General features: G+C 40.5%; 1 protein-coding gene across 1 annotated transcript in view; it reads right to left on the bottom strand.

Moving 5' to 3' along the window:
• abcc4 (ATP-binding cassette, sub-family C (CFTR/MRP), member 4) overlaps nucleotides 1–27593 on the bottom strand; it is a 64071-nt gene extending 36478 nt beyond the window's left edge. The window contains exons 1-8 of the mRNA XM_038295895.1: nucleotides 27378–27593; nucleotides 24943–25053; nucleotides 15610–15730; nucleotides 14953–15177; nucleotides 14754–14843; nucleotides 11615–11778; nucleotides 9739–9864; nucleotides 3468–3717 (exon numbers count right to left, since the gene is read on the bottom strand). Coding sequence (XP_038151823.1) covers nucleotides 3468–3717; nucleotides 9739–9864; nucleotides 11615–11778; nucleotides 14754–14843; nucleotides 14953–15177; nucleotides 15610–15730; nucleotides 24943–25053; nucleotides 27378–27451 — 1161 coding nt within the window. The 5' untranslated portion in view covers nucleotides 27452–27593. The remainder of the gene's footprint in view (nucleotides 1–3467; nucleotides 3718–9738; nucleotides 9865–11614; nucleotides 11779–14753; nucleotides 14844–14952; nucleotides 15178–15609; nucleotides 15731–24942; nucleotides 25054–27377) is intronic.
• Nucleotides 27594–27871: the final 278 nt, after the last annotated feature.

The following is a 27871-nucleotide window of genomic DNA, read 5'->3' as shown; positions in this document are numbered from 1 at the left end:
GCACCTTGCTCGATCACATGGACCTATTGGGTCTTTGTGTGAACTGGCAGAAGAGCAACCTGATTCCGTCTCAGCAGGTAACGTTTCTCGGTATCACGATGGACTCTCTCTCCATGACTGCTCGCCCATCGCCTCAGCGTGTCGAGAGCATTCTGCAGATGCTGCCTGCCTTTCTTCCCGGTTGGGCGCCCCCCTTTGTTCTCTATCTCCGTCTGCTGGGGAAGCTGACAGCTGCCGCTACTGTAGTGCCCCTAGGGCTGCTGTCTCTGCGACCACTGCAGATGTGGCTCAACAGCCTGAGGCTGGATCCTTCTCGTGCGTCACACCGTCACAGGAAATTGCAGGTGTCCCCTCAATGCCTCGTATCGCTGGCTCAGTGGCGAGAGGCAGGATTCATGATAAGGGGAGTTCCGCTGGGTTTGCTGCCATCCCGTTGGGAAGTTGTCTCTACCGACGCGTCCACCACAGGATGGGGGGCCTTGTGGCAGCGACAGATCGCTCGGGGGACATGGTCTCCACAAGAGAGGCGACACCACATCAACGCTCTGGAGTTGGAGGCTGTGCACCGCGCGCTGCGGCACTTCCTCCCGGTCCTGCGGGGAAGGCATGTCCTGGTGCGGTCGGACAACACGTCGGTTGTTTTTCACATCAACCATCAAGGGGGAACACGGTCTTTGATGCTACTGAGGCTGACCCGGGAGCTTCTGACCTGGGCAGCCCCTCTTTTTGCCAGCCTGAGGGCGACCCACATCCCGGGGGTGCAGAATGTTCCTGCCGTCATCCTATCCCGGGGGCGTCCACCACCCGGGGAGAGGAGGCTCCACCCGGATGTAGTGGAAACTATTTGGGAGAGGTTCGGGAGAGCAGCCGTAGATTTGTTCGCTTCCCGAGAGACGACACATTGCCCGCTGTGGTTCTCCCTGTCGGACAGTGCCAGTCCCCTAGGTCAGGACGCGCTGTCGCACGACTGGCCGAGGGCACTCCTCTACGCCTTCCCGCCACTTCCCCTGATAGGCCCAACACTCCTGAGGGTCCTTCAGGAGGGACATCAGCTCCTTCTGGTGGCCCCCCGGTGGCCAGGGAGGACTTGGTTTCCGATGCTGCACAGGCTCTGTTGCAGCTCTCCGATGCCTCTTCCCTGCAGGAAGGACCTGCTGTCACAGCTGGACGGTCGGATCCTGCATCCCAATCCCAGTCGCCTCCGACTCTGGGTCTGGCCACTGCAGGGCCCGGCGTTTCCTTCTCGGAGTATGGCGGGGACATCGGACACACGATGACTAACGCCAGGGCCCCTTCCACGCGTCTGGTGTACGCCCATAAGTGGAAGGCTTTTAGCCGCTGGTGTCAGGAAAGAAGTGAGGACCCTGTACACTGTCCTGTTTCTGTTATTTTAACCTTCCTTCAAGCAATGCTTTCTCAAGGTCGCTCTCCATCCACTCTAAAAGTCTATGTGGCTGCCATCTCTTGCTGGCATTCGGTGGTGAGTGGGGAGACGGTGGGTCGTAACAAGGACGTTTCCTTGTTTTTGAGGGGTGCCCGGCGTTTGCACCCTCCCACACGCCCTGTTGTGCCGGTGTGGGACCTTTCTATTGTCCTCGCTGCCCTGCGCTCTCCTCCCTATGAACCATTGGCGGGGGCAAGCCTTGAGTGTGTGTCGAAGAAGACAGCTTTTCTCCTCGCCATGGCCTCGGCGAAACGGGTGAGTGAACTACATGCACTGTCTGTTCACGAGTCCTGCTGCCGTTGGAACCCGGCTGGTTCGGGTGTTACTCTTTGGCCTAATGCGGCGTTTCTTCCTAAAGTGGCTTCACCCGCGAGCCACACTGTGCCCCTCCAGCTTGCTCGCCTTGATACAGATGGGCCTGATGAGCTTCTCTGCCCTGTTCGGGCACTGAGGACATATGTCAGTCTCACAGCTTCTCTCCGACAGGCAGATAATCTGTTTGTCTGCTACGCGGGGCCCCGCAAGGAGCAGGCCCTTTCTAAACAGCGCCTTGCGCGTTGGATTGTGGATGTAGTGGAACAGGCGTACATTCAGCGGGGCCTCCAACCCCCCGCTGGTGTACGGTGCCATTCCACCAGGGGTGTCAGTGTGTCATGGGCCGCTATGACTGGTCTCACTCTGGAGGCTATTTGCTCAGCAGCCTCTTGGTCATCCCCGAATACCTTTGCTAGGTTTTACAGGGTCAACTTGGCCACCCCTCACCCAATGCAGGGGATCCTGTCCCAGCGCACGCCATCTTCCCAGTGAGGTGGGCATGTTTGGGTTGTTGTTTCTGTGTGTGATTCCTCAGGACTCTGTTGGTAATCGTCATCCGTGCTTTAAGCACCGCCTCTGGCAGTCAGTAGGGATGAAATAGAACGAAAGTTACGACTGTAACTACGGCTCTATGAATCCCGGATGACCGCCAGAGCGCTCGGTCCCTCGGAATCATTGTGTGTTCGCGAGAAGATTAAGGGACTGAGCTGTCGCTGTCACGTGACTATATAGGCACACCGGTGTCACCGGGGGTCACACGTGACTATGTTGGTATAAGATTCTCGACCTGTGCATGCGCAAGAGTGATCATTCGTGCTTTAAGCACCGCCTCTGGCGGTCATCCGGGATTCATAGAACCGTAGTTACAGTCGTAACTTTCGTTCTCTTCCATATGGAGAAACCAACAGAGCTCCAACTGCAGCTAGCTTTTAGCTTTTCTCTCAGGTGAAAAGTACTTCTATGTTCCTTTAATGTTTGGCAAAAAGGACAGAGCAGAATGGCTGCAAATGTATCACGATACCCTTTCAGATCAGTCATAAATACTGATTTAGGAGTTCTGGATATATCGTATTGACAGACGAAAACAATGTTTTTATTTTTATCTTAAATGCAAAATAATATATATATTTTTTACAATTTTTATATAATTACTGCTCTAAGCGGGTTGCTCTGAGCGCTAAAGGCATCTTTTATTGTCTCTATACTCCATTTAACAATTAATAGATTACTAAATTAGTTGATGACCATTTCAATAATCGATTAATCCTAATTGATCCTTTCCTCTGCCTACATCGACCAGAATACCATGTGGTTCTGGATCAGAGTTCCACAGAATTACTGAACATTTTATGAGATGTATTTTATATTAGTAGTGATCAGATTATCAGATTTATATCCCAGCCCTAGTGGCAGATGGCTGTTCACACAAACTGTTGCTATATCATTCTTAAAATGAAGGATTGATCCAATGTAATCAATGTACTGCTGCTGCTATGTGCTCATCCAGGGTGACGCCTTGGATGACGTGTCTTGTGAACAATATGAATTTTGATTTGATTTGGCCAAAGATAAGTATTTTGCACCAAGCTCTGCATTTAAGCTAAAAAGAGCCAAACGATCTCGATCCATGAGAAAATCTATGCAGCAGACAATGTCGCCTCATCATCATCTGATACATTTTTGAATGCTTCATATTTTAGCACTATACCTGAATCCTCCGGATGCTGACGCGGCTCTCGAACAGCTTTTCGATGGCACTGGGGAAGAAGAGCGTGACGGTGAGCCGCACCGCTGAGTACAGCGACACGGTCACAAAAACGCGGCTGGCAGAGATGGTGTTGCCCAGCAGCACGTAGAGGGTGAATGTGACGAAAACGATGATCTTGCTAGCACAGAAAAAAGAGGCCATGTTGAGACCTCGCAGGTAGGAGCTCTTCATGATCTTGGAGATCTCCTTCCTGGAACAACAAAGTTCAAATAATCAACAGCGGTCAGAAGTGACAGAAAGATCATAGAGCAATGCCGTGGATTATAAACTAAACAAATTTGCTTGTAGAAAATAGAATAATAAATAAAAAATATATACATTGAGTACTGGGTATTCAGAGTCGGGTATACCTGCAGGGGTTGACGTTACCACTTTGGGCAAGTGGTTTTCACATTTCATTTGCCCAGAAACAATTTTTACTTTGCTTTAAACTGTTGTGTGCTTGGAAAAATATAAATTGTAATGTTAAAAATCTAAAAAAAAACTACTACTACTCACTAATTTAACATGTTTAGCTCTATAACATTTAAATGCACCACTCCAATGTCTAAGAGAAAAAAATTTTATGAAAATTTTTTAATGTATGACCACTGTACAGAAGATTGCCATATGATGGAAATATTTACACTGTGCGCATACAATTATTATTTTTATCTTCCTAATCCCTGACTGATCATTTTTAATCTAGCGTGTATTATAGTATAGATTAAATTAATTATCCAGCTGCTGCTCTGCAGAATTCTCTCCCCAAAAGCTGAATCACGCCATCTAGCGGAAAATCACGCGGCTTTTTCAAATTACGCGAGAATGTGTACAAAACAACAAAGATGGTGCCGGCAATGCTTAATTTGCAAGAAAAAGTTGTCGTCCAATGCATATTAGCATTGCTTCAAGCAGCAGAAGCAGCCACTTTACATGCAAAGTCAATGGTTGACGCCCATCAACCAATAGGAGAAGCTGATCTGGGAGCCAGACACAGCACTGCTGATGCAGATCACTATGATCCCTCCTCTAATACAGTTTATTAACGCCTAAATGAACATAAAATAATGAAACCTGTCAGCAAAATATGTTCGCATTTATTATTCTGGTGCCTGCAGTTTGTACCACGTACATGAAAAACGCTAGCCTCGTGAGACCATCCTGATATCGCAAGCTTTCAAGGTTTCACTCGCAAATCAGTCTGGAGACTCTCCGTAAAAGAAAATTTGGAGCCGTTCACCAAACGAACGTCCAATCAGCGTTGGCTTTGAGGCGGGTTGAGGTGTGATGCAACAAGAAGCGCGACAGTTCAGTCTAAAGAACATGGCGCCTTCAGCCGATGAAACTAGCGTTAGCGTGGCTATCGAGCAACTTTTATCGGAATTACAGAGTATTTCTTCACTGAAAGGAGCAAAACACTGCTCTGGAGGCTTTTCTCAGAGGAAAAGACGTTTTTGCTCTTCTCCCGACTGGTTTTGGCAAGAGTTTGATCTATCACTTGGCTTGTGCCTGGCTTGTGGTTGTGTTTTTGTCGTCGCTCTGTTAGTACGTCATATGCTTCGTTGATTTGATTGGTTTATTTGGCCCGTCTATCACCAACATAGGCCAATCAGCTAACCAGTGTTTTCGCCCCTTCCCAAAATTACTTCAACGGAAGGTTTCCAGATGAATATGCGGAGCAAATCCAGCAAATCCATCTGGCGGAGTCAGGTTAGAAAAATGCTACCATCTACTTCCAGTCGCCATGAACAATAAGGAAAAACCCCACAGCTGCTGAAGGGGATTCCCAGTGACTTAAAAACATACTAAAACTACTTTTTACCAGCTGAAAACAGCAAATATACTACAGCTACTCTGTGTACAAGCATAAAAAATGAAGCAGCAATTTCAGGTGAAGATTGGCTAGATATGTGGAAAACACATCAGACATCCCCCAATTCATGGATATAGAGGGAGTTCACATGGAAAAATTTTATACAATTTTTTATCACGCCTAAAGTCAAGAATAAATATAACGATACAAACATGGGGTGTTGGCGGAATTGTGGATCAATGAATGCTGATCATTCTCACATATTCTGGAACTGTCCTAAAATTGTAAAATTTTGGAAAAATGTACATGAAACTGTAAAGAAGATACTGGAATATGATATTCCTATGAACAGTGCAGTGCTATACCTTTGCAATTTCAACAATATCAAAGTACAGGTAAAAGACAGGTATCTGATTAAGATATTGTTGATAGCTAGCAAAAAAGCTATCACGGGGAAATATGGACAGGCAGACCCCCCTTGTCAAGAACAATGGACTGGAATAACAGAAGAAATCTACATTATGGAAAAGCCGACACATCGTCTAAGACTTCAACAAACTCAAATGGAAGAAAAGTGGAGGAAAAGGACAAGATTCAAGACAAAAGACAGCGACAAAGATTAAAAAAATAAATAAATAAACTAGACGGGACAAAGGCCAAATAGATGAATAGCTCCCAAGTAAAAGCTCTATGTTACGTTGAGTTTAATGTATAATGATGTTCATGTACACTGTATATGTAAAGAAAGTGAAAAATACCAATAAATAGTTAAATGTAAAAAAAAAATGAAGCAGCAGGTGCTTTTCGCTGCTCAAAGCACATGAGGTGTGAACGTAGCACAAGGCAGCATAAAAGGTTCAAGACAAACATTGAAATGTTTTCCAGCTTAATCAGTGACAAGGCAGGAAAGCAGACTGCCTCCCGAGAGGGCAGCGTATACAGGTGCTGGTCATAAAATTAGAATATCATGAAAAAGTAGATTGATTTCAGTAATTCCATTTAAAAAGTGAAACTTGTATATTATATTCATACATTACATACAAACTCATATATTTCAGATGTTTATTTTGTTTAATTTTGATGATTACAAATGACAACAAATGAAAATCTCAAATTCATCATATCAGAAAATTAGAATATTGTGAAAAGGTTCAAAATTGATGGCCCCTGGTGCCACACTCTAATCAGCTAATTAACTCAAACCACCTGCAAAAGCCTTTAAATGGTCTTTCAGTCTAGTTCTATAGGCTACACAATCATGGGGAAGACTGCTGACTTGACAGTTGTCCAAAAGACGACCATCGACACCTTGCACAAGGAGGGCAAGAGACAAAAGGTCATCGCTAAAGAGGCTGGCTGTTCACAGAGCTCAGTGTCCAAGCACATTAATAGAGAGGCGAAGGGAAGGAAAAGATGTGGTCGAAAAAAGTGTACAAGCAAGAGAGATAACCGCACCCTGGAGAGGATTGTGAAACAAAACCCATTCAAAAATGTGGGGGAGATTCACAAAGAGTGGACTGCAGCTGGAGTGAGTGCTTCAAGAACCACCACACACAGACGTATGAAAGACATGGGTTTCTGCTGTCGCATTCCTTGTGTCAAGCCACTCTTGAACCACAAACAGCGTCAGAAGCGTCTTGCCTGGGCTAAAGAGAAACAGGACTGGACTGCTGGTGAGTGGTCCAAAGTCATGTTCTCTGATGAAAGTAAATTTTGCATTTCCTTTGGAAATCAAGGTCCCAGAGTCTGGAGGAAAAGAAGAGAGGCACTTCATCCACGTTGCTTGAAGTCCAGTGTAAAGTTTCCACAGTCAGTGATGGTTTGGGGTGCCATGTCATCTGCTGGTGTTGGTCCATTGTGTTTTCTGAGGTCCAGGGTCAACGCAGCCACATACCAGGAAGTTTTAGAGCACTTCATGCTTCCTGCAGCTGACCAACTTTTTGGAGATGCAGATTTCATTTTCCAACAGGACTTGGCACCTGCACACAGTGCCAAAGCTACCAGTACCTGGTTGAAGGACCATGGTATCCCTGTTCTTAATTGGCCAGCAAACTCTCCTGACCTTAACCCCATAGAAAATCTATGGGGTATTGTGAAGAAGAAGATGCAATACACCAGACCCAACAATTCAGAAGAGCTAAAAGCCACTATTAGAGCAACCTGGGCTATCATAACACCTGAGCAGTGCCACAGACTGATCGACTCCATGCCACGCCGCATTGCTGCAGTAATACAGGCCAAAGGAGGCCCAACTAAATACTGAGTGCTGTACATGCTCATACTTTTCATGTTCATACTTTTCAGTTGGCCAACATTTCTATAAATCCTTTGTTTTTATTGGTCTTCAGTAATATTCTAATTTTCTGATATGATGAATTTGAGATTTTCATTTGTTGTCATTTGTAATCATCAAAATTAAACAAAATAAACATCTGAAATATATGAGTTTGTATGTAATGTATGAATATAATATACAAGTTTCACTTTTTAAATGGAATTACTGAAATCAATCTACTTTTTCATGATATTCTAATTTTATGACCAGCACCTGTATTTTCTGTTGGTAGGCAATCAGCACTCTCCACTTCAGGTGGTAACTCTGAGCAAAGTGTTCAAACCTAATGTAACCCTGAGGTTTTAACACCTGAAAATGAGCAAAAACAGCAGAGTTCACAAGACCAGTTGGAGTCCAACGTTTAATCCATTCGTGGTTCAACAAACCAGAACAGAACGGCTAAATCTACTCTTTGGCACATAATCTAGTATAATAAATTGGCTTGATTTAGATTTAGACTCAGAGTGTGTATATATCTGAGGGCTGTCAAAAATATTGATTCTATGAAAAGTACAGATATTTATATGCTGTATCCAGATACTAATTTGACTTTATCAATACTAATACTTAAGTTTTTCTTTTTGCATATTTTTGCTATTAATTTAGATTTTTTTTTTTTGCACCTTTACATATTTATTTGCAGACTTATCACAGATAACAGTATCTGTGATTCTGTTGATGCACACAATGAAAGGTATGAAGAGTATTTTGTTGGTTTTTTTTATCCTAATGGTATCAAAAATTAAAAAGAGTATCAAATATCTTCTTGGGTTTCAATATTGAGTTTGAAATCTTATCATTGTGACAGCCCTTATATCTAGTAGGGATGTTGTCAATGAATTGGCCCGTGTTCCCTTCATTTTAGGTGAGCAGCGATTCGTTTAGGGCAGCAACTAACGATTATTTTGCAAATTGATTTATCTGTAGAGTATTTTTTTATTAATCAATTAATAATCGGATACCCAAAGGTTTCTTAAAGAAGACTTCTTACAGAATTAAACCAGGTGAAACTAAAAAGTATCCTTTAGGAGGTCTTAATAGAGCATATTGACAGAAGAAAACTTTTTTTTTTATCTTAAATGCAAAATGTTTGTACCTTTTTTTTTTTCAATAAAATTACTGCTCCAAGTGGGTAGCTCTGTCAGCTGAAGGCATGTTTTAAATCTCTCCAGTTAACGATTAATTGATTACTAAATTAGTTGATTATTTCAGATTAATCGTCATTAATCGTGTCAGTCCTAGATTATTAGATGCTCAGATGTGTAACCAATCTTATCCATCAGTCTTATCCTCCTCTACAAAGCCATAAAGTCATAAAAATCGTCCAACCTCAATGCTTTAAACATTCCACTTATAACTGAGAGCACCACCTTGTGCAGTTAAAAACAAATGTATATTATTTTGATAGCATTATTCAACGTTTTTCAATGAAATAACATTGGTGTATTGAGAAAAAAACAATAAAACCAGTATTGGTGAAAATCTAAATCAACACTTCAGGCTTTTTGAAGAACGGTGATCAGCCAGAAAACTACAATCGGTGCATCAATGATATCTAGATATGGCGACAGACGTGAAAAGAGAAATATGATTCAGGCTTGAGGAGAAATAAAGATTTAAGTTTAAAAAAAAAATCTAATCAGTTCACAAAGTATTGATTTCCTCACACACTAGGAATCATTTACAACATACTCGCAATATCATCACTTTTCAAGAAGGATACTACAACGAAAAACTGTACGTGAAGAACATTTCTACGTAAAGTAACAGTAAAACAATAAACACTCCCACACTGCATAAGCCCTAAAACCCAACAAAGCTGCAGCATCAGCAGGTTCAACTCATAACTTGTCTGATAAGAGCAGCGTCCAACTTTGTCATACAGACAAACTTGATCCTGTTAGATTAATTATAATCTAAAACTCTATTGACATGAGTTAAATCACAGATTATCTGCTGTAAATAAATAAGCAGTAAATGGCTAACAGGTAGCAGCAAAGGTTTTCATAACCTCTGGTTCTTCATAGACACAAACAACATGTCCAGCTTTGACCGTCCATGACGGTGGGTTTTGTTTTTACCTTCTGACCTCAGAGACCAGAGCAGCAAAAGGTTTCTCCCAGGCGTACATCTTGATGATCCTCATTCCTGACACTACCTCGTTCATCGTCCGGATTCGGCTATCTGTTAGAATGGCGGTCTTACTCCTACAAAGAAAGGTGAAGCTGTGTTACTTTAAAAAGGTTTTCCCAATTCATTTGAATTTCATCATGTGGTAGAAAAAAAAACATAAATGTGAGGTAGAATAAAAACAATACATGATTTTTACATGTTTTTTTATAAACACAAATCAGTCACAGCTGCAGGTATTTTAAGAAATTAACAGATTAACATTTTTGCCCATTCTTTGCATCAAAGTTCGGCCTCTGTCAGGTAAGAACTAAAGCGTTACTTTAGTTCCTTGCAAGAGGTTCTCAGCTGGATTTTTCCATCTACTCTATTCGTCCTGAAAACAAGCATCCCTACAGTCCAGTCCAATCAGCACCATATTTCATCCGTGTGTCAAGATGAATCTATCTTATCTTTAGTTTAGCTTTTATTGCATACCAGCCAAATGAGCAAACTGTGCATAATAAAGTTGTCCTGTGGGGGAAAAAACTGGAAAAAGTCAAGACTATGATGTTATTTAAATAACTTGATCTACAGCAACTAAGTTTTAGTGAATCCTCCCCAGAACATCAAGAAAAAGAGCAAACAGGGGTAATACATCAAAGTTAGACATACTTTAATCAAATAAAATTTTAAAAAGTCAGAGGCTAAAACATTTTCACATCAACAACAACATCTGAAGTGGCAAAAAGCCGCTCAGTATTTACTGTGTGATGGAAGACACAATCAAACTAAGGAGGAACCCAGTGAGATGATGTCCTACCTGTTAGACCAAACTTTTCATACATCACCAACTTCACATACTTTTCATACTGCTGCCAGGCGATTTAATCTAAATAGAATAAATTGATCCACTCCCACTCAAGCAATAGACTAGCTTTCCCCATAATGTTATTGAGGTTCCAACAGGATATGGATGGACATTTGTACTAGTTTGACTAAACAAAAAAATGTTTTCACCATCAAAACAACCTTTTCAAACAGAATTTCATTCTTCATATCTAGTATAAAAATTCTGGATGTCTAAAATAGAATTTCAGATATCCATATCCCTATTGTTTCTGGTTATAATATGTATTATTTTGACTCTGAAGAAATGCATTTCAAATATAAATACATATTCAGTCAAGCTGATAAATGTCACTTAAACAGTATAAATATTTCTTGGTATATAAAAGTAATTCTTACTAGTATAATTCTGTTTTTTTTTAGATTCTTAAAATTCAGTTTCTGCTGGGAAAACTTTAAATTACAAAGTTCATTACAGTTCAGACTAGGAGTGTAATCTTGACCAGGAAGAATCCTATTTAATGATGGAACAGAGAGGAGAGTGCTTTTACTAAATGTTAAAACAGCCTTCCATACCAGAATAGATATAGATTTAATGGGTTGCTCTGTCAGCTAAATGCTGTTTTATGGTCTCTATACTCCAGTAAACAATTAATCCATTGCTAAATTAGTCAACAAATAGGTCAACAACTGATTAATCACAATTAATACAGTTCATTTTTTTTCAGCCCTAGTGTAAAACAAAACATAAATAATAGATTGTAGCACGATATGGTAGTTTTTCAGAAAAACTGTTTGCAACATTTTAAGAAACATAATGTTTAAATTAAATAAAGACAGCTATAATTAAGTCATCCCACAGCAGAATTTTAATACTTAACATAATGTTGCAATAACTTAAGTATGTGTTTTGTTTTAACTGGTTAAACCAAGTGAACTATTTAACAGCTACACCTTAAGGATGAAGGTTCTTATCCGGCTGCTGTGTGTGTTATTTACCTGAACTTGGAGAAGAGTTTACCAAACATGGTTTGAGTGGGCATCAGGAACAAGAGGACCACCATCCCCGCCAAACAGGAGGGGCCGATTTCACCCCACAGCAGACCCACAACTGCAGCTGCCTGAAGGGGGCCCACCCACAGGAAGTGCAGGAATATGGTGACCTGGAGGTAAGGATAAAACATTTGGCTTAAAAATGATTGGAAACGACTCAGACACATTCAATAAAGTTCTTAAAAGCCTTTCAACGAGGCAAGTGTCTCCTTCAGCCATTAAACAGTGATCCCTGCTGTCCGACAGACCCGGATCTAATCGTGTATGAAAGCGTGAGACTGTGTAATTACTATCCAACCGCTGCCAAGAAACCAAACACCCTCAAGAAACCGAGGCTTTCACAGCGTGCTCTGCCCCTCCGATTAAAACGAAACAACATTCCTGAGAGACAAACAGGATTTGGTGTTCAAAGTAATTAGATCTGTAAATCCTGCCTGAAAAAAATTACCTACCACAGCCTCTGATGAACACATCCACAGCAGTTCTGACAAAAGGAGAGGAAGCCAGAAAAAAGATAAAATAAAAAATCATAACTTTGCATTTATGAGCCAATAAACCTTTTATGTTGATACTTTGCTTAAATGGCAACTCATTCCAAAAGTTAAGTCCTCAGACTGCGTTTGTATAGCGTGATCATTTGGGTTTCTTACAAAGGGCAGCATAAACCTAGCCTGACGTAGTCCGACTCAATTCTAGTCAGAATATGAGTGTGATACTGCTCCATAGAGCTGTGATTATGGGGCGTGTTTTGAACGAACCAGGAAATGCCTCTGCACTCAATTGTATAGACCTACAACCAATAAGAGCAACGGAGCGCGTGACGTATGTTAAGCGAGGCATACCGGTAGTTGTTGTCCACAAAAATCAAAGCGTGCAGTTGCACGCCTAGAATAAGAAGATGAGACCTGATCGCGTTTCTCTGTTCCTCTTTTAAAATTAATTTGCTGTCGATATCTTCTAGAACAGACCTAATAGCAGAATCTACTCACCCCAACTCTCCAGCGGCAGCCATTATTGTTGTCACCCAAGCGCGCTTTGGTCACGTGGTTGATTACGTTACTGTTGATCATCTGTCCATCATCAAATAAAGCCCGCCCTGACAATTTGATTGGATCGCCAGAGGGTGGGCGATCATACTCGCGCTACTATGGAGCAGAGCCAGACCGAACTTCCCGACCTCAAACTTTGTGGGCGGGACTAAGTTCGGAATGGCACCCAGGCTAGCATAAACCTAGAGTCAACTTTCAAGAGGACATTTGTTACAGCTGAAATTTTTGGTGTCACTACAGCCTAAAGGCATAAACACACCTGAGGACCAAGAGTACAGGAAGTCATTGTTAAAGATGCTAGCTATTCAGAGGACTGTATCCAAGCACATTCATAGGAGGGATGTCCCAGTCCGATATCAGGCAAAAAAAAATAAAAAATACTATTGGATTATATCAGCCTGCACCTAAAATGTCTGCTGAAAAAAAAAAAAAAAGCTTCTGTCTAAGGTTTATGCCAGCTGTTTTTCATACCCATTTTTGCAAAATATTTGAGTATTTGATTAAAGTCACTTGATCAAACCTTTTCTATCATTCCCCACTACAAGATGGGTATTAAAAGGGGTGTATAATTAATGCCGATATCATATTGTGTCATATCGGTCAGGTCATAAAGGTTCTAGATCATTTTTGTATCGGAAATTAAAAAGGTTGTATCGCAACATTCTAATTCATAGAAGATTAAGTGGAAGGAAAAAGTTTGTTAGGGAAAAACGATAACTGAAGCCTTCAGACAAATGGGCTGGAGCTAAAGGAATATCCTTCACGATAGGCTAGGAGCTTTTATGTGGGCTTAAAAAAAAATAAAAAAAAGAACCAAGTTGCTTCCCAGTGACCCGAAGTCCTCTTTTAGTAATCAGGATCCTGAACCTCACAGAGAATCAATGAAGAACGGCCAAAAGGAGGATAAGAGACATCAGACCCAACAAAGCAGGTGATCTGAACGGTGATATCAGAGCAAAACTGGTAAAAAAAAAAAACATCAAATGTATAATATTCACATTTCTTTACTTTTTAACAAATTTACCTGAATAGATCTATTTTTTACTACCGTATTTTCCAGACTATAGAGCACACCTCACTATAAGCGCGCCCACTAAATTATATATGAAAAAAAAAAACTGGAAACATACATATACTAGCCACACAGCTGATATCTACTGAACTGTCTCCCACCAAACCTGTAGGGGGAGCTCTATATGTAGCCCCTAGAGTAGGAAAGAAGGTGAACACTAGCTCATGTTAGTTTGTTGGCTCACAGCAGCTCTTTATTTGAGCTCTGCGGAAGCTGAGCCCAGTCTCTTCATTGATTCAGCAGCTTTAATGCAGCAAATAATAATCCGTTTTGCCTGCTACTAGCATGTTGTTGTGCTAAATGAAAATTAGCCCCTTATATGTTTTCATTTCCAACTTTGACTTCCCCCGCTAGCTATTAGGAAAAATCCACAGAAAAGCTGCACCTTCTTATAAGCTGCATGGTTCGAAGCGTAGAAAAAAAGTGGCAGCTTATACTCCTGAAAATATGGTATGTTCCTTTATTCTGACATCTGTGCCTCAACAGTTTTTAATCAGTACACAATTCCATACAGACTTATCTTTCAGAGCAGTTTGTTGCAAAAAATAATTGAGCAATTTTTAACTTTAAACATTTAATAATTTTACAGTCAACAATTCTAATGCATTTTCTTAGAAATATACTCAAGAGCCAATATTTTTTGTGTGGAAAACCGATTTAGTTTATTGTGGCTTTATTCGTAAAGCCCCCTTTAATCAGACATCCCTCATCAAATGCCTTCACAGTTCCCAACTTTAGTAAACATTCCTCCTGTGGGAGGAATAACAAGGCAGTATTATGCTGCGGGCTAACCTTAGTGCTAATTTTGTTTTTGCTTTAAAACAATATAAATAAAATCCATTACAATTTCTGGCAAAATGTGGAACATTTTAGGTCATATGAAGAATTTTACAAAACCCAATGAATCAGTAGATACAGCATCACTCATTATTTTTGTTTCTCCATCAAATAAAAAGCCTCCTACCTCATCAAACTTGTTAACGTCATTGGACAAGAGGTTGACTATCTGGCCTGTGGTGGTCTTTCCCATGGCTGAACTGCTCAGACACAGAGCCTTAGAAAAATAAACAGAGAGAAAATGAAAACTGTTCATAAGTAATAGTAGTTATGTGACAGACATGGATACAAATTGGATTAAATCAGCTGACTTTGTTATTCCTCACCTTTTTATAGATCATGTGACACATGGCCACTCTGATCTTCATGCCGGCCCTCTGTACGTAGTAGAAGTAGAGGTGATGGATCACTGCTAGGCCAATGGTGCAGATGGAAAGCCCCGCTGCATAGCCCAGAGTTTCGTATAAAGCCGTTTTATTATCTGGATCGTAGTTCTCAAAGTACTCAATCACTTTTCCCAGAAAAACTGGCTGGGTCACTCTTATGGTCTCCTAATTTCCAGGGAAGAAAACACATTAGTGAGAACCTAGAAGTATGTTCTGATTTCTAAATTCAATTAGATTCAATTGAAAAATAATTCTGAAAGAGAACTAAGCATTTCTGGATTTTCAACAACAAACATGGCAAAATAAAAACAACATTTGAGATGTTTTTCGGTGACCTTTTTTTCCTCCTTTCTCTTTTAAGACTATGAAATAAAATGTTCACAAAATATCTGAAAAGTGGATATTTTGTTTCTAGAAATCTTGCTTAAAGAGAAGGGCTAAACCAAGAACTTTATTGGAGAAACAAACACAAAAAAGACAAAGTACTTGATGGGTTAAAAGACAAAAATCACAGATCACTGGATGGAAATATACCGTTTTATACTAATTTCCCAGTTGGATTTTGAACCCAGAACATTTCACAAATAGACCTCTAACCTCAAAAAGTGTAAAGAAACCCAGCAGTCCATAGGATTTCCAGTAGCACCGTATGATGACTTTGGTTAGTCCTGGCGTCCGCATCTCTTTGGTCGCTCTCTGCACCTCCCAATCCCAATAGCTGCAACAGACAAGAACCCAGAATTCATCCAATCAGGGCTCATCAGTCATTACATGAAAATAAGTTCAGCCTTGCATCCTAGTCTGCACCAACATTACTGAAAAAGAAAGGAATCTTAAGTTACACCATGTGAATGGCAGGTTTAAACTAGGGCTGCAACAACGAATCGATAAAATCGATAAAAAGCGACTTTTAAAAGCGCTGGCAACGAATTTCATCATCGATTAGTTGTGTCGCGCGATTAATGCGTCATCCGCCGCCGCCGCCGTCATCACATCCACTTGACTGAAGCGGGGGAAGAAGAAAAAATATGGCAGAGCGAGTCAGCGCTGCAGGTGCGGTGTTGCCAACTCAGCGACTTTTCAGACCCCTCCAGCGACTATTTTTCAAAAAAGCGACTAGCGACAAATCTAGGGCTGGGTATTGTTCAAAAATTTTCGGTTCCGGTACCAATACCGATACCTTCACTTCGATACCGGTTCCTGAACGATACTTTTTTTGATACCAGTTTTATAATATCAATTCGAGAAAAAAAAGAAAATTACACAACATAAAAAAGTACAAATCTTGAGTTTTATTTTAAGCTCTGTTTTTTCCATTTACATTTTTCCTCTTACATAAAAAAAAAATTCAGTGTCTAATATTCACTGTTACATTGTGAGGACCTTTTTACTTAGCAGTTTTCCTTTAGAAAAATGACCATGTCTGACAAACAAGCCCGTTGAATGGGATCCTACTGACAGCGCACCGCTGGTATGGGGGGTCTGAGCGGCTCCCACAGAAATATTGGAAGGCCGGATGAACTGACTGCACTGATTAAGTTTTCAGGTGGATTTTCCCACTTAAAAACATAATGAAACTACTTTATTCCCACTGATCACAGCAAATATAGCTGCAAGGCAAATAAAGGATAGAGTATCTCCGCCCAACGCGCGTCAGAGCCACTTTTCGACCGCGCAGCCAGAGCAGCAAAGCTTCTTCAGCCGCGCGTCAGAAGCCGGTACAAGCAGCAAAAAAGAAGCAGCAGACGTGATTTTGCTGCTCCTGCTGCGTCCAGTTTGAAAGCAGCATTCTCCAATAGTGTCTCGCATTATTCACTCCGCTCTGGCTTTGCTCTGCCCACGGGCTGCTGAGAGGAGGATGGTCGCGCCGGCTGCGGTCCGCTCTTCTTGCAGTCAAACACCGAGCAACTTTCTGCTCTTAAATTGTTTCCGTGCACGATGTATTGCATTACGCACTATTGGCATCAGTCTTAATAAAGTGAAGCCGCACTTTTGACCTGGGGGGCATTTTAAAGGGGTTCCACGACGCTCACAACCAGTTCACAACAGATACACATGAACCCTGGCTGTAGGCGTGACCACCTGTGTATTTTTCCTGGATGACGCAATCACGTTAAGTGTTACAGCCAATCACCGAAACTTGGTACCGAAAGACGAGGCGTGTTTCGGTACTCTGTAGAACCGAAGCATTTCGGTCGGTACCATAAAAGTACCGAAGTTCGGTACCCAGCCCTAGACAAATCTGGTGACTTTTTACGGTGTCATTGGCGGCTTTTGGAGACTCTTACGTGAAAGCATGTATCATTCCTACTCTGCCATGGGGCGCCTCCCCCCGCTCCCGCAGGAGTCCCTCTTAGCGCTGCAGTCAGAGCAGCAGGATTTTTACCCTCAGCGTCCAGACTGCAAATGAAGCGCGCATGCACCGGGATTGACGGCGCAAATTGATCACAATAATTAAAATAGCCTGCGCTTTGTACAGTGAAAAAAGTCGTAACGTCAGATGGCTGAAGCCAGAGCCTCCTACATATAACATATGGATACAAAAAGTTTGGGACATTTACATGATGGAAGGAATAACATATTCCCTAAGGTTTCAAAAAACAGTTTTTAATACAAGATGCAGCTCTGTCATACCGTTACTAACTCAGTGACACAGCTACAGGATAGCCCTTTTGCATTAGCGTATATCTTTGGGTCGATGGAAAATACTATGAATGTGTGGATTATCTTGTCTCAGGAGGGGAGTCATTCAAGTGTTATGTACCATTTTATTTTATTTTACTGTTATCTGCCTGTTGATTTCAATCTGCTGTCATGTATGCATTATTACATGTGTCAGAACACCCACTGACTCACCTTTCGATGTCTCGTGTAATATAGTGGCTATGGGTCGGTAGAGACAAAAGATTGTAACTGTGTTCATGTGTTATTAAAAATAAAAAAATAAAGTTAAAAAAAAAAAAAAAAGTCGTAACATGCAACTTTTGTCAAAAGAAATTAACATGGCACGGAACCACCATGTTTGTTTGGTTTTAAAGTGGGGAAACGTAACGTTAGTTTCTCAGGTAGCTCATCTGATGCTTTCCTTACCGTGTTAGTAGGTTACAGACAGTGATAAGGTTGGCTACTTATTTTACTTTTAATTTCATTTGAATTAGCTTAAGCAGCGTTTACATTTACTTTATAAATAAATTAACTTGCAAATTATGAGGGCAAGGCTTTTAAAGTTTAAATCTTCTGGCAAAAATAAAGTAAAGATCCTGCAATTTATGGAAGTAAAGCAGAATAAAATCCAGCAAGATCAGTAATATGTCAATTAATTATATGCCACATTTCCATGTAAATATCTGTCTTTGGAGGATGTGTTTTTTACCACCCCTAGTTCTCTCATTTTTATTCCAAATACAATTTATAATTTGAATCACAGGGCTATTTTTATCTCTATGGTTCAGTATTTTCTCAAGTAGCAACTTTAACTTTTATACTTTCCTGTCTTAAAAGGCAGAACTCTTCTAGTCTAAAAAAACCTCATTTGTTGAAATGGGGGGGGCCTATTGTTTGAACCCCTTAGGGGCTTTTAAAAAAAAAAAGTATTTTTTTGCACTTTATGAAACAAAGTACCCTATATTTTGTGGATGTAGTTTGCGTAGTTTTAACACAAACATTTATTTTTCATATTGCACCAGTGCAGTTAATGAGCAACCTGTACTTGTGTGCTTGTTTGTTCTGAATAAAATGTTTATTTTGGAATAAAGAGTATAAAATATAAAAAATATTTTTTGTCCGAAAAAATAATCGCCCGATTCATCGATTTTTTAAATAATCGTTAGTTGCAGCCCTAGTTTAAACACATCCACAGTCATCAGCTCCTCAAAATGTTGGAGCAAATTTCGATGACTGATCTGAAAGCAAACCTTATTGTGGAGGATATAAGCGGTTTATCTTTTTATGACTGTGCATCATTTGTTTAGTTATACCCTTTCCCACTGGCTGAAGAACCTGTTTAAACTTGGGAACAATCAACTTTTAGTGACAGTGGATCAGCTCACTGACGCCTGTCTACCCGGGTCAAACGAATCGGTAAGCGACCTGCGTTAAAAATCGCCTGGATATTCTTGTGGGAACATTAGAACCAAGTTGATCCGCTTAATTACGTGATACCATTGAGCGCAACATGCGGACGTCAACACACCGCGCCTGATTTAAAGAGCCGAAACAACCCAGTTTACATTCCATTAACATGGTGGAACACTGGTAAGAGGGAATCGGACAGATAAAATAGTCAAACAAAAAAGCACACTTAATATGCACTGGCTTCCTTACATGTTTCTCTCCATTGTTTACGTTCCTGATTTCAGTCACTCTGGTGACATCATCAATGCTAACACATGGTGGCACCAGACACGCAGCTGTCAGCGAGTGGTAAGACCCAGATTTTTTTGCACTGGCTTCCTTACATGTCTCTCTCTAATGTTTACGTTCCTGATTTCATGCCTGGAAGATGTCTAGTGCTGCTACCACAGATGATCTCGCTCTCGAAATGGAATTGAACGATACAGATTAGCTATCCGAACGAATAGAAGGGGTAGAGCGTAGCTGCCTGTGGCCCGGGCTGCCTGTCAAAACTCCAGTCCGGCGCGCGGATGACATCATACACACTCCGCTTTGTTTAAAAAAAAACATAAATATAAAAAATATAACCGCGGATATCTTGGGGACAGTGATTAGCCTACATGTTATGGATGAGCGCAACATGCGGACGTCAACACACCGCACCTGATTTAAAGAGACGGAACAACCCAGTTTACATTCCATCAACATGGTGCAACACTGGTAAGAGGGAATCGGACAGATAAAATAGTCAAACAAAAAAGCACACTTAATATGCACTGGCTTCCTTACATGTTTCTCTCCATTGTTTACATTTCCTGATTTCAGTCACTCTGGTGACATCATCAATGCTAACACATGGTGGCACCAGACACGCAGCTGTCAGCGAGTGGTAAGACCCAGATTTTTTTGCCAGTGGGAATGGAGCCAAATGTTGATTATTAGGGGGTCGACCCATGTTTGAAAAACATGCGTTAATGTGCTAATTTCAGTGGCAAAGAGGCTTTATTGAAACAGTTTCTCATTTAAATCTATAGTCTTCTGCTTAGAGATTTGGCTGTCGGTTCAGGAGAAAAGCCCAGGCATCCCTTCCCCAGCAACATCCTCCAGCTCATTCTGGGTGATCCAGATGTTCTCAGGCCATATATGATAAAACATGCCTCCAGGGAGTTCTGGGTCTTTCCGGGCATCTCTTCTCTGCCTGTAAAAGCTTCCTCAACAAGCTGGCAAGGGGGCATACTGATCAGATGTCTGAAACCCCCCCCATGTGATTCCTTCTGATGCAGAGAAGCAGTGACTCTACTTAAAGCTCCCTATAGATGATCCAATCACTAAAGTTGAGGGGGGGTTTTTTTGTAGGGGTTAAGATCCAAATTCAAGGCAATAAATCAGGGAAGTAATGCAGCCAGATCAGTAAATTCAGAGTTCAGTTTTTTTGGCTTCGCTCTTCCTTCAGCAAAAAACACCAAAGTGTGTAAAAAATGCAACCGTCCATCTGAGTGGCACAAGAAACTTCAAAAGGACAGTCTCAACTCTGCCATGTTCTATACATTCATATAGTTTGATATACATTCTTCTGAAAGGTTTTTTATTTAATGTCCATGTGGCATTTAAACCAGTCTAAATCACTTTTTGTCCTGCCTTTTAGCTCCTTGAACAAATTATTTTACCCCTAATAAAAAAGCTGGTCATTTGCTTAAGGCGAGAAACGGAAAGTTTAACTTTGAGGATATTCCCACAATGATCCGCGACATTATAATGATGTGCCTATTTTCTGTTAATTTGCCTGAGCTGCAAAGACAGCCTGGAGTGATTTTTTTTTAAAAGATACACAAAACAAATGACTGAGTGAAAGATAACATTTTCATGCTAATTTAATACGCGCTTTAGAGGTGAACCGCAGTTTGTAAAAATGCTAAATTTTTACCCTTTTTGGAGTCTGTGAGCTGCTCCTTTATTCATGTTTAAGAACAGATGGGTTTAAAAACTGAGCTTGAGTCAAAGGTTTATACCACCCTGCTGCAAAAAAAACCTTGAGGCAACTAATTATCACCATAACCAGCCAGAAATAGAAATACAATACAAGCCAGAGTGCTACCATATAGGTGCTGATATACACTATATTGCCAAAAGTATTTGCTCACCCATCCAAATTATTGGAATCAGGTGTTCCAATCACTTCCATGGCCACAGGTGTATAAATTCAAGCACCTAGGCATGCAGACTGTTTTTACAAACATTTGTGAAAGAATGGGTCGCTCTCAGGAGCTCAGTGAATTCCAGCGTGGAACTGTGATAGGATGCCACCTGTGCAACAAATCCAGTCGTGAAATTTCCTCGCTCCTAAATATTCCACAGTCAACTGTCAGCTGTATTATAAGAAAATGGAAGTGTTTGGGAACGACAGCAACTCAGCCACGAAGTGGTAGGCCACGTAAACTGACGGAGCGGATGCTGACGCGCATAGTGCGAAGAGGTCGCCAACTTTCTGCAGAGTCAATCACTACAGACCTCCAAACTTCATGTGGCCTTCAGATTAGCTCAAGAACAGTGCGCAGAGAGCTTCATGGAATGGGTTTCCATGGTCGAGCAGCTGCATCCAAGCCATACATCACCAAGTGCAATGCAAAGCGTCGGATGCGGTGGTGTAAAGCACGCCGCCACTGGACTCTAGAGCAGTGGAGACGCGTTCTCTGGAGTGACGAATCGCGCTTCTCCATCTGGCAATCTGATGGACGGGTCTGGGTTTGGCGGTTGCCAGGAGAACGGTACTTGTCTGACTGCATTGTGCCAAGTGTAAAGTTTGGTGGAGGGGGGATTATGGTGTGGGGTTGTTTTTCAGGAGCTGGGCTTGGCCCCTTAGTTCCAGTGAAAGGAACTCTGAATGCTTCAGCATACCAAGACATTTTGGACAATTCCATGCTCCCAACTTTGTGGGAACAGTTTGGAGCTGGCCCCTTCCTCTTCCAACATGACTGTGCACCAGTGCACAAAGCAAGGTCCATAAAGACATGGATGACAGAGTCTGGTGTGGATGAACTTGACTGGCCTGCACAGAGTCCTGACCTCAACCCGATAGAACACCTTTGGGATGAATTAGAGCGGAGACTGAGAGCCAGGCCTTCTCGTCCAACATCAGTGTGCGACCTCACAAATGCGCTTCTGGAAGAATGGTCAAAAATTCCCATAAACACACTCCTAAACCTTGTGGACAGCCTTCCCAGAAGAGTTGAAGCTGTTCTAGCTGCAAAGGGTGGACCGACGTCATATTGAACCCTATGGATTAGGAACGGGATGTCACTTAAGCTCATATGTGAGTCAAGGCAGGTGAGCAAATACTTTTGGCAATATAGTGTATATGTGGTTCAAATGTTAATGGTGCTGTCAAAACTCACTGTACCCAGGTAAAAAAAAAAAAATAATAAAGTTTAGTTAAGAAATCTGCTATATATATATATATATATATATATATATATATATATATATATATATATATATATGATTTATCGACGATCAGAGTCTGAGTGATTTTTTATTTTGAAAAATGTAAAAAATTATGGTATTCTCTCCCAGTTACATCAGTCGGTGCATCTGTGCCTCTTGACACAGGTTAATTCAGTTCAAGACTCATCCTATCTATAACATCCTATCTTTGTGAATAGTGATTTTCTGTGGTTCCAGCGACCAAAACAAAGCTACGGAGCAGACTGGACATCAGGAGCACACTTTGTCACCGTCTCTGATTACGCCTAGATGGGACCCGGCTTGTTGTTTTATTTTTATGCTGTTTGTATTTGATTTTATGCCAGTCATTTTACGTGATCGTATTTCATAACAGCTCAAAACTAACATTGGTGAGTAGAAGAGGATGTAATAACGTAAAATCAAATGATGTTTTATTCACCTCATGGATTTGCATTGTGAATTGGTTTGAAAACATTCCAATTGCTCTAATTTGGTGAAAAGCTAATTTGATCATATACTTTGATTTTCAAACAAAATCCATCTAAAACTGTATAGTTTTCAACCATGTTTTCCCTTCCTCTTTGTACATGGCTGAATGATTTTTGTTAATAAACAAAATATTTTTAACAGAAGATGTGGTGAATTTATTCCATGTATGTGCAGAATTATCAGTTTGACCATGATTTAAACTCAAATCACTCTTTCACCTATTGTTCTAACACACAGCTGGTAGGGTGTGTGTGTTCATAAACAACGTGTAGGGCAGGCATCCCCAAACTCGGTCCTCGAGGGCCGCTGTCATGCAGGTTTTAGAGGTTTCCCTGCTTTAGCACAGCTGATTATGATGATTGCAGTAGAGCAAAAGCCTGTTAATCAACTATCAATTAAAATCAGCTGTGCTGGAGCAGAGAAACATCTAAAACCTGCAGGACAGCGGCCCTCGAGGACCGAGTTTGGGGATGCCTGGTGTAGGGTAATAAACATCTTAAAGTATCACCACATAATATGAATTCCCGGCTGGCTGGGAATTGAATATAAAAGTTATTCACAACAACCTCAAGTGGAAAAGTTTTAGTTTCACCTGGTTTAATTTCATTAAAAAAAAAAAAAATCTTCTTTAAGGAACCTTTAATTCACAAAATCTGCATCACACTGATGACACCAAACCAAAAAAAAAACTGCATATGTATACCATGTATATTAATGCTCTGAACTTCAATGTGGTTTTGCACCATGTTTTTTCCTTTTTTTCCCTCCAAGACTATTTACATTTGATCACTGCTGCACTTTATGGAGTAGAAATGTTAATTTACCATTTGAAAACTATACAAAACTATCCGATTATTAATCGATTAATCAACAGATTAACTGACATGCAAAATAATCGTTAGTTGCAGCCCTAGTTTATATATAAAGCTCTGTTTTAACAGCATAAGGGAAGCCATTTAATGATCTATTGGTGTCATTATTTTAGAATTAAGTACTCCTGGGTTAGTTGTTCTTGTGTGTCGTCTGTCCTCTAAAGGGCAGATTACACTTCTGCATCCACCACACATCAAACGTTGCTTAGGTCTGATCGCGAACCAGTTTTGCTGGTATGCTTCTGCACCGTCGGTCTGGAATTTCTAGGGACGCAAGATATCACAAGTCACAGAGATGGATCTAGAGTTGCTAGACATCGAAGAGTAACGGGTTCTGTTAATGGAGTTGGCATAAAGACAGATTTACCCTTTCGTCGCAGTTGTTACTCGGTTTTTAAAAATGGCATACCCCGGCACTGAATCGAGAAGGACGACCACACAGACAGCTGGAAAGTTATACCAAGGACCAATCACAGCTGCTTTTTGTCTGCACACTTCCGCTTGAGGTCTGCACGGACTGCGTCGGACGGTCGCAAACTACACTGACATAGTCAGGTTTTTTTTTGAGGTGCGCGATGACTGTGGCAGAATCTCTGCGCCGGGGGCGTGGTCACGCACAGATTTGACGGTTGCAGAGGCTATGCGTCAGAAGCATAAATTGGCCTTAAATCCTCCAGTGGTCACAGCAGGTGGCTGCTAGAAATTGAAATCGTTTCTTACTTTACAGAAGCTTTCCTTCCCACTGTTACTATATGCTTGGTATAAGCATCAGCTGTCCTCCATATCCACTGGTCCATATGGTAGAAGGAGGGATTTTAAGTCAATTGTATTTAAAAACTCTTCTTGAACTGGTTGTTTAACAAGAGAGATCAAACTTAAACATACATAAAAGGTCTGATCAAATCAATTTAATACACAATTCTGCATACAAATCGTTTTTTTAATCATGTTGTGAAGTGGTGCTATCTAAATGGGCCTGATGTAATTTCTGTACCTTTGCAGCTGCTGTCCCAGCACCTCCGACCTGTCCTCAGGGAGCACTTCGTACATGTCTTCTTCCTCCAGCCTGCGTTTGTAGCCGATGCTGAACAGAGGGTTCAGCCAACTGAAGGTGGAAAGAAGTAGAGAAGCAGAGTATGGAGGATTAATTCAGGATTACAAGTGGCAGATTATTTTATTTTACAGAGTGCCTTAGTAAAAATAAAAAAAAAGGACTTATAATAATGCAAAATATATTAGACTTAAAAACCATGATTTATGACTGAATATTTAAGGGAAAATAATCTGATTGGCTGGAGGCAAAATTTTCATGGTACTACAGAGGATTTGATTCGGAAGTTATGAGATTTTCATGCAGCAAATTATCAGCAGAGACCATATATGAACAAAGCAGCCCTTTATCTCTGGCTTCTCTGCAAATAAACCAGCACACACAGTCCCTGCCTCACTGTTTAGCTTAGAGTAGATATTTGCAAATCAAAGACACACACAAAAAAAAACTATGAGCATTAAAAAAAGGTTTTAGAAGCGCTAATTTCCACATAGAAAACACTAAAAAAAATGTTGGAGCTCTGAAACTTCTAAATCCATAACAGTCAGACGATATACAGCCAGGTAGAAGTGATTGAAAGCAATAAGGGGAGAACCTCACCCTTATTTTTGACAAATTTCCTGGAATTAATCCGACGTTTTGAAACAATCTGGTACAAAACTAAATTACCTGTAAACTCAGCTTATTGAAAAAGTGGCCAAATTAAATGTCCAATTAAGAAAAGTGGTAAAAATATTTACATAAATAACAAAATACATTTTCGAATCACTTTTTTCTGAAAAAAAAAAATTAAAAGAAGTTTATTTTATGATTTTGATCACTGCCCTGAGGGGTGACTGTTGCTTTGAGAGTAATTTTATAGTCTTGCATTTAAGAAGACATGGGTTTGAACCCTGCTTCCTTCCTACATCAACGTGCTCCTTGGTAAGACTTTTAAAAACAAAAACGGATGACAAGAAACACTGAAATGCAATATTTTGGCACATATTTTCATGTATTGAAATTGGCCGATACGTCTGTCGATTTGCATTGAGATCTAATTAAGCGCATTCATTGCAGTTCACTCTGTTGCAATCCATTTTTAATGTTTTGATAAATTAATGTTTTGAAAGATTTACTAAAAAACTTAATCTATATAGATTTCAATAGATTAAATAAAAATGTAAACATTTTGTGTGTTTAAATGAAAACATGTGCAACATTTATATATATATATATTTTTTTATAGATATTATGTACATGAAAGAAAAAGCTATATCTGCTCCAAAAATTACCCTCCAAAATAATAAGCAGTGCATTATGGGCACTGGTTAGTTAAAATAAATGAGTATTTGCATTTGGCTTTAAACAAACAACCTATATCAGTCGATTACCAATTAATGTAATATTACAATGGATTTTGAAATGGACAAATAAAGATATGATAGGTACAGAAATTATTTCAATTTGATATGTGAAAAAAGTAATTAATCCTGGTATTCTGATTTTAATCACAGAATTTTTACATTTTCCTCAGGATTCTGACATTTTTCTTAGGTAGGATTCTGACTATAATCTCGGGATTCTAACTATAATCTCGGGATTCTGACTTTAATCTCGGGATTCTGACTTTAATCTCGGGATTCTGACTATAAACTCGGGATTCTGACTTTAATCTCAGAATTTTTACATTTTTCTCAGGATTCTGACTTTTTCCATCAGGATTCTGACTTTTTCCATCAGGATTCTGACATTTTTCTTAGGAAGGATTGTGACTATAATCTCGGGATTCTGACTTTAATCTTGGGATTCTGACTATAAACTCAGGATTCTGACTTTAATCTCAGAATTCTGACTTTAATCTCAGGATTCTGACTTTAATCTCAGGATTCTGACTTTAATCTCAGGATTCTGACTTTAATCTCAGGATTCTGACTTTAATCTGACTTTTTTCCTGAGGAAAAAAAAAAATCCGAATAAAAAAGCAGTTAACTTTTTTTCATTTTTTTTTTCAGTGGCCCTAATCCTCTTCCGTAGATAGGTTTTACGTAAACAAAAAAAAAATTAATTTCTCAAAAGGTCACGCGAGAACAAAGGAAGCCGCCAATAGGAAACGCCTCCTCTTACAGCACAGCTTGTAATCAGCTGTTATCTAAAACACCTGCGCCGTGAGAATCCACAAGGAACCATAAAGAACGTTGATGCCACGTGTGGATTTGTTATTTCCTCACGTGAACATGCGCTGTTTCAGCGCGTGCATAACTTTGTACCCCTAAGCTAACTTTACGTAAAGTGACCACACTGACATTGCAGAGCCACACATCCACCAAACAGTCCGTTTTCAAACTCCCCGCGAAGTGAACAGAGCTGGAAGCCGGTCCCCCGCCGGCGACACTCACCAGAAAAAGATCTTAGATAGGACGTTGGCCGTCCCCGCGGGGTTCTTCCTGGCATCTTTGCGGACTTTTTCCATGGTTTACCGGGAGGCAGGCTGCTTCTCCTCTCCTTAAAAAGCTGCAGTGCCCAGTTAGGTGTCGTAACTTGGTCGGACACGCATGTTACATGAGAGTAGGCTCCCCCTGAAAGTGCGTTACGTAAACCCGGTACGTCCGGACCTACAAGGTAATGAAAAATAAAAGAAAGAGAAAGAACCCTTCATTAGCCCCGCCTTGAAAGCATCTGATTGGTAAGGAATTATTTTGCTTTCACGCTATTGGCTGAGCGTCTGGTGGGTTTTTAACTTTTTTAACAGCACTAAAATGAATTTGTAACATTATTAAAAACGTCTCACATCAATTAAGAAATTATATATAATACAAATTAACGTTAAAACTACAAACATCACTGTACTTTTATAAGTATGTTATATGATAGGACATAGAAGGAACTATAG

Source organism: Cyprinodon tularosa, unplaced genomic scaffold, assembly GCF_016077235.1.
Source record: "Cyprinodon tularosa strain WSP-4 unplaced genomic scaffold, ASM1607723v1 ctg362, whole genome shotgun sequence".
NCBI lineage: Eukaryota > Metazoa > Chordata > Actinopteri > Cyprinodontiformes > Cyprinodontidae > Cyprinodon > Cyprinodon tularosa.
The sequence above is the reverse complement of the archived record's forward strand: the minus strand, read 5'-3'. Positions and strand labels throughout refer to the sequence as shown.